General features: G+C 43.0%; 1 protein-coding gene across 2 annotated transcripts in view; it reads right to left on the bottom strand.

The window, feature by feature from the left end:
• Window positions 1–4,620: 4,620 nt before the first annotated feature.
• Window positions 4,621–7,685, bottom strand: part of LOC139285861 (eukaryotic translation initiation factor 4 gamma 1) — a 34,011-nt gene continuing 30,946 nt past the window's right edge. For both annotated transcript variants that reach the window (XM_070906531.1, XM_070906532.1), the window contains exons 27-31: window positions 7,477–7,575; window positions 7,173–7,307; window positions 6,661–6,739; window positions 6,366–6,506; window positions 4,621–6,201 (exon numbers count right to left, since the gene is read on the bottom strand). In XM_070906531.1, coding sequence (XP_070762632.1) covers window positions 6,020–6,201; window positions 6,366–6,506; window positions 6,661–6,739; window positions 7,173–7,307; window positions 7,477–7,575 — 636 coding nt within the window. In that variant the 3' untranslated portion in view covers window positions 4,621–6,019. The remainder of the gene's footprint in view (window positions 6,202–6,365; window positions 6,507–6,660; window positions 6,740–7,172; window positions 7,308–7,476; window positions 7,576–7,685) is intronic.

Raw genomic sequence — 7,685 nt, 5'->3', positions numbered from 1 at the left:
TTTTATTCAATTAAACCTCACCTCCACGCTATGTCTTTGAAACAATTTGTTTTTTAGTTTTCTGGTGTCAAAATTGTTAGAAAATCTTTGCCGCCTAAAGTCAGCGGAGACTTGAGGTTTATGAGAGTATTGAATTTTCATGGTATGCAGGTTGTAGGCAACGTTTTCCTCTTTGGACGATTAAGACGTTATTTTTATGATACTAACCTGACCTCTGACTGCAGCTCTGAAGGAGAAGCAGAGTGTGACAGCTGAATCGGTCGGTGCTGCAGGCTTCGCTGCGTGGTGAGTCCAACGGGCCGACATGTTGTCAGTGATGGCGGTGAAGAGACGCGACCACACTGTGTCCTCGCTGGTGTGGGTCTCAGCAGCCAGCGGGGCGGCAGACTGACACATGCATCCATCTGCTACAGAGCTGTGATTCATGATGGGATGATGTAAGCTCATTATTTTACTGTACACATGGCGGTGTGCGTTTGTGTACAACTGCAATGATCCCTGTGGGAGAGAAGCGGGTCATGGCAGCAGTTATTCGGGTCGAGCAAAAAGGGTCAAACGTTAAACGGACCGTTCTAATGTTACAAGAGTACATGAAGTGGAAAAGCATGAACGTGATGAGAAAGTAGGAATATATGGATTACTTTGAAAGAATAGTTTAGACATTTTGGAATTTTCCCCCTTTTCACTTTGTTGGCGAGTGTCAGTCTATGAAGCTAACTCCTGCCGTTTGTTAGCTTAGCATAAAGACTTGAAACATGGGGAAACAGCTAGCTTGGCTCTGTCAACATTCAGTAACAAAATCCGCCTAGCAGCTTCTCTAAAGCTCACTAATTAACACTTTATATCTTGTTTGAACTTCAGGTGGTGCTGGAAGGCAGACTTTGTTAGCTCTGAACAGAGCCAGGCTAGCTAACCGTGTACCCCTTCTTCCAGTCTTTTTGCTAAGCTAAGCTAACTGTCTCCTCTGGCTGTAGCTACAGAAATAGCACACACAACTAACTCATGGCAAGAAAGCTATTAAGTGGATGTTATTCTAATTCTCTAGTGAGGTTAAGGATGCTCCGAGTGTCACACGGCATGGAAAGGTCAAAGCAATCAAGTCATCATTTCAACCCCCCCCCACAGTTGGCTGGTTGGTCTAGCATCTAGCTGCCGGAGTGGATGTTCCAGGCTATGTAATGATTTTGTAGTAAAAAGTGAGGTTGTGAGATTTAGGGTGGCTCCATGTCACTTTTTCAGTCATGATGTTCTGTCTTTGTCTCACACTGAGGAGGTCCACCGGACTCATCCCACCACCAGCAGCATCCTTAAAGCCATGGTATACTTCCTACACTGTCCGTTTCATCCTCATGGATCAGCTGAGATATTCCTGACAACATGCTCATAAAATGGATTTCATCAAACAGGCTGTAACCTGTGTTTGATTTGAAGCACAGCTAATAGTCACTATTTACCTAACGTGTCATATTTTGACGTTTTCTTGTCTTTCTTGTTATTATTTCAGAAACTATGTACAAGCTGTCATGAAAACCCACTATACTGAATGTGGGCAGTATAAACAGGACAATGGCCCCCTCTAGTGTCTTTAGGTGAACACTGACGCTCAACCCATTTTACTCTAACCAGGGCTGTAGTTTTCAGTACGTTGTACTTGGATTTTGGGAGTTTAAGTAACATGAAGAGTTTTCAATCTACAACTAAAATATGTAAATGGTTGTTTTTTATTTTCTATGCTGATTTCAATATTTTTAGACTCGACATATCCGAATTAGACTACTTCAAGGTGTAAATATATTTAACATAAATGGAAAAGAACATGATACAGCATACAATATAATATAGAAATACAGTCATAACAATATGGTAATTATCATTATGTAGTAACATAAGCAATATAATGCAATATGCAAAGCTTAATTCTCACCTTTGTGAGACAACAGTGTGCATACTGACTTTTTGAGTACTTTTTATTTAGTCACATCTGCAGGGGAAACACACTGCTGAAACACACACTGAAATCCTGAAAACTCTTGCAGATGCAGATAAATACTACTGAGGGAAACAGTGTGAGTGCTGTGAGCTAAATGCTAATATCAGCATGCTAAGATGTTCACAATGACAACGCTAACATGCTGATGTTTAGCAGGTTTAATGCTTACCGTGTTCACCCTCTTAGTTTAGCTTGTTAGCATGCCAACATTTGCTAATTAGCACTACACACAAATTACAGCTAGGACTGATGTTGATGTTGACTGTCAGTTTTTAAAATTAATGTTGATCTGATGGTGAATACCTGAACATTTTGACCTGCTGGTGGCACTAGAAAAAAAAAAGAGGATCACCTCTGTAGCAAATGTTCCAGCAATCCATCAATTAGCTGTGGAGATATTTCACTGTGAATCACAAATGTCAACCTCATTTCAGCTCATCTTATTGTGCACAGACTGTGGGAACTGATGGGAGGTCACTTCATCAGATGAACAGTATACGAGTGCTTAAAACATGCTGATCCAAATGGAACAAAAGAAGAATACCTGCTGGGAGGCATGCAAGCAAACTGAACTTTACAGCGCCCACCTGGCCGCTTACCTATTCAAAAAGCCCTGTGCAAATATACTTTGGAAGGATTACATGGAAAGGAACGATAGGTCCGCCGGTGACGCAACAGTGTGAAAATATCATCTGAAAACTGGGTCCAGCTGACTGCGATACTGCAGCCGAGTGAAAGCGGGCCGGAGATAAGGCGATTCCCCCGAGGCCAGGCAGAGAGCAGGTCTCGTAACAAGAGATAAGCTGATATGGGCAGTTGAAAATGATGGCCTGACTCGGGGTAAGGTTACACAGAGGTTGAATTACAGCCTACAAAAGGTTTCTGCTGTAGATCTATTGTGTGAAGTGCTGCTTAACAGAGAGCATCTGGGTTTGAGGTGTTTGGTTAAAAGAGAAACCGTCAAGAGGTCGATGTGGATCTAAAAGTCCACATGGGGGACTGTGCACCAGAGCTCTGTAGTGAAAAACCTTGAGGTGCTAGATTATGTTTTTTTATTATTTGCCCAAGCACAGTTTGCCGAGCATGCACGATCTTTTGGAGCCGTCCAGCACAACCACACTTTCTATTTCTGGCCGGTGTTGGTGGCTGAGTGTTCAGGCTGACAGCCCACTCCCCTCCCCAGTACTGATATTTCTGTACTTTCTGGAGACTTGAACCTTTGCCTCTCCTCCGCAAGTAAAGTCCACAATACAGGCTTGTTCACAGACGTGGGTTTCATGTAGTCCCTCTTGACAAAAAAGAGGCAGCGATGCACAGAGCAGCTTTATGAAAAACTGCTGGGCAACAGTCCGAAAGCTGGTTTCTGTGCTGCTGCTTGAGAATGTCTCCAGCTAATCTGACCCGCATGTCTTTGGACTGAGAGAGGAAACCGGAGCATCCGGAGGGAACCCACAAGAACACACACACAGCACTGGATATCCATCACCTTTCTCTTTCCTTGATTTAATTCAGGCAGATGTAGTGCGAGCGCACGGAAGATGCATCTCTGCCATATAATTCAGCTATAAGTCATTAAAAGTCACATCTATAAGCAAACTTTAAAATCTTATTGAACAGGAGGCTGTCAGTCTGGTCTATTGGGGTCTTCTTGACATGAAAAAGATGGGGGCCTCCTGCCATCACGTATGTTGTATTGTGCTTTTAAGAAAGGCTACATGTGTCATTGGCAGTGATTTTGTACAGAACATCATACCTGTGTTGAACTCTCTTCAGTCTATCTTGTGACAGCTGTTGAGGAGTGAATCCAGGGGTTTGACCGGCGTCTACACCTTCAGCGAGGAGAGGTGCCGGACTGGACCTCTCGTAGAATAATGACAGAAGTGAGGATCTTTCTCTGTAGAAGAGTACATTTTGACACGAGGTTTGGTTATACGTGTCTTTTGTTGAAAAAGAAAAGGAAGTTTACACAATTTCATATATAGATATACAGTATATGGATATACGTTTGTACCTGTATATAAATTGTTAAACCGTGACAGGATGAAAAACAAAAATGTAACTTAGAGCTTTGCAGAACCATTGTTGTGATTCTTGGCCGTCGGTCCATCTTACACTTAGCCAACTACTTATATAACCAAACAGTGACGGTTCAAGGGAGGCCAAGTCTCATTACCTGGAGTTCCCCAAGAAGTCCAGCACTGTGAAGCCCCGTCTGTGGGCAACAATCCCTACAGATGCTTCATCCATTTTTACCTCCAGTAGCTGTGCTCCTAGCTACCGGTTACATAACGTCTTGCAGCGACCACAGCCCTCTTCCTCGTGGCCAGCTGAAAAGCTTTAGCTAGCAGGCAGTTTGTCCCAAGACGCTGTGCCTCCGGGATGTGGAGTACTATCAGACTCCAATCTGGCATTTCACTGAACAACTGATACACGTTAGCGCCTACAGCCTCCATGCACGGAGACTTGTTAAATGCTAAATTGTGAAATGCTTGTTGGTGTTCACATTACCAGCCCGTACAGTTGTAAAACCCATTTAGTTTTAGTTATGCAGAACGGAGGGAAAGCAGTATCTCAGTATCCATTAGCCGCCTTTACAAACGCACAAGTATGGGAGTTTTATTTTATTGGCAACAATCTTTATTATCTCTTCCAGTTTCGGATGTGAAAAGAGGCATTCATTTTCTTTAATTAAATATCTTTTTAATAAAGTAAAGCAAAAAAGTATTTACAAATTTTCAATTAAATTGTAATCAATGACTTGGGTTGGATAATTACAAGCACCTTCTGCCAGCTGAGGAGAGAAAAATATAAATACAGGGAAAAGAGCATTTTTCTTTGAAAAAAACCCCAAAACAAAAACAAAACAAAAAATAAACAATCCATCATATATTTACAGAACTCTCCTGAAATGCATTTCCACTCATGGAAGCAGAAAAGGCCTTAGGATTCGAACTGTTAAACTATCTTTAAAGTCCTTTTTCATTAAAGTGGATTTTTCTCAGTATACTTTTTTTTTCAAGTTTCAATAACGATATTTTATCTTTTTAAAATCCGACGACAGGCTTCGGAGGAGGCTGCAGCTGTGAGACCCCGCTCTTGCTCTCCCTTTCTCAGTCCACAGTTTGTTGTTTGAAGCGCAGGAAACAAGTGAAACAGACACATTGGGAGGGTAAACCGGGGTTTGGGGTGGCAGGGAAGCATCGTCACCCCCCCCCCCAGCAGCAAAATGGTCAATGTTCATCGCCCCACCCCATAGTGACACCGTCCTCATAAAGTCTGCGTGAAATCCTCGGGAGTCCACAACCATTACTTTAACTCCTATCTGAAATGTCCGTCAGACAGCTCTCGCCACTTTTCTTTGTAGTTTTCTATTTTATTACAAAACATACACTCCAATCATCCAACACCGGAAAGCAAGAGAAACAAAAAGCTAGCCGTCTACATCAGCGTGTCATGTAGATCGAACACCGAACATGTGACACGACAATGTTGCCGAGTCGTGTCCACATGATAAAGGATGAAGTCATCAAAAATATAGATGTGAACAGCCTTTTAAAGTTTCTTTTTATATATCTGTCAATAAGCAAAGTGTCTTGAATAGTGTTGCCGTGGCGAGGAAAAGCCATTCGAAAACGTCAGAGATAAACGTCAAAATAAAATACTGAAGGAAACGGCGTCATCTCCCACGGCTGGTAACGCTTCTCAGCATTCTCTCTCTCTCGTATCTATTCTCTCTATTTAATCCTGTATTTTCATTTAGTTCAAAAAAAGACATTCGGTTGCGCAAGAAAAAAAAACAAGAAACCCAAAACGAGAAAGAAAAAAAGAAAACAAAAAAGTAACATGATCGAACGTTCGATCCATAATACAATCTCTCCCAGTTGAAGAATTTTTTTCTTGCTTTTTTTTTTCTGTTTATGCAGAAGGATTTTGCTGATTCAGAGTCTTCCGAATCATCCACAGAACATTCGCTCTCCCCAAGGATCCTCTCTGAACTCCCACCAGTTCTCCCAGCGGTCCGAGGGGACCCTAGCTGTTGTCGGACTCGTCCTCGGCCTCGCGGAGCCAAGTGAAGAAGGCGGTGACGGACTTGAGGGCCACGCCCTTTCCCTGCTGCTCGGCGGGGTCTTTGCTAGACTCCCACTTGTAGAAGGCCTCCTCTTTGATCACGTCCTCGTCATAAAGAGTGTCAAAGAACATCCGCAGCAGATCTGATGGAGGGAAGAGAGAAGATATTTCATGACAATTCAAACTACATTAGAGACCCGTTTCACGTCAAAAGGCTTAACAAGAACAATTAACTTATAGAACTAGTGCACACAACCAATAACAAAAGGATCACAAGGATAAAATGAGCTCGAACACAGCCACTCACTGGCAGGTTGCTCCATCTGCACCATCAGGGCCTGCAGAGCGTACAGAGCCTGCAGCTCCTTCTGTTCATCCTTCAGGTATTTCTGCAGCAGCTTGGCCCTCTGTTTGATCTGCTCCCCGTCCACCTTGTAGGGGTTCTCACCTACAGACAGTCGTTTTAGGGAAAACTTCATTTAACAAAAGGCAGTCGTGACTAACTTGACATGCTACAGCAGATACAACGGAATCTATCACAGTGATTAGTGAAATCCTGTCTCGTCCTTTAATGAGGAAGTAAAGGGTACATGCTGACTCACAGATGACTGCTGACTGGCAGATGCAGGTCATCAGAGCTCTGACAAACATGTTGGAGGTCTGCTGCTCATCTAGGTTGGCCTGCACAGAGACAGAAGGATTTACACACTGGTGGCAGCTTCATTAATGTAATAACATAATGTTGGAATCTGTTTGGCACTGGGAATAAACCGAGCACCGAGTCCCAGAGGACAATCTCAGTGCGTCTCAGGTTCGGCACCTTTCATTAAATTACTTACATGTAATGTTATAAAAGTGCTTCAGGAAGTTTTAAAACAAAAATGTCTTCCACGCTGTCATGCAGCAGGTCTGCTCTAATAAAACAAGTTGTTCCCACAAAAAAAGGTGCATTTTACTCCGATGTGGTCTTCTGTTTATGTCTAAATAGCACAATCATGACGAGTCGGCACTTAGCAGCTGATGTCATTAATATACAATTCGAAATATGAGGATGTAAATGGAAGTAAAATAATACTGTAAGTACAATAAATTACACACAAGCAGGAATACAAACCTCCACCCAGTCAAAGACCCTCTGGTTGTCGGCCTTGTCCTGGATCAGTCTGTCCAGCTGTTTGGTCAGCTCTGCAGAGCTCAGCTCTGTCTTTTTGCCGTTCTCCGACTCGTCCCCCAGAGTGAACTCCACCTCCTGGTTAACACCATGGAAACAGGAACAGGCTCTTTTCAATCAATCAATTCAGTCACTCACATTCAACTGACAGTGTTCGGATGTGGTTTCAACAACTGGTTTTTACTGAGAGAATATTTTAGCAAATTCCCTCAGTGGGTGATGATGAAGCTAGTGAGCGACCTCTCACCTTTTCTGTCACAAACTTGTTGACGTCTTCGTCCTCAGGGAGGAAGTCTGTCCACCGGAGGCCAGCCTCCCTCCACATTGTGCCCGCCTTTTTATGGCTCTGATGAGGGAGAAGCAGATTGGTTGTAGACTGATGGACACACGGTGGCTAACATTCATCACTGAACTGATTTAAGGTTACATATTTGCTCGGTGTGATTGGCATTAAAT

The sequence above is a fragment of the Enoplosus armatus genome, chromosome 5 (genome assembly GCF_043641665.1).
Source record: "Enoplosus armatus isolate fEnoArm2 chromosome 5, fEnoArm2.hap1, whole genome shotgun sequence".
NCBI lineage: Eukaryota > Metazoa > Chordata > Actinopteri > Centrarchiformes > Enoplosidae > Enoplosus > Enoplosus armatus.
The sequence above is the reverse complement of the archived record's forward strand: the minus strand, read 5'-3'. Positions and strand labels throughout refer to the sequence as shown.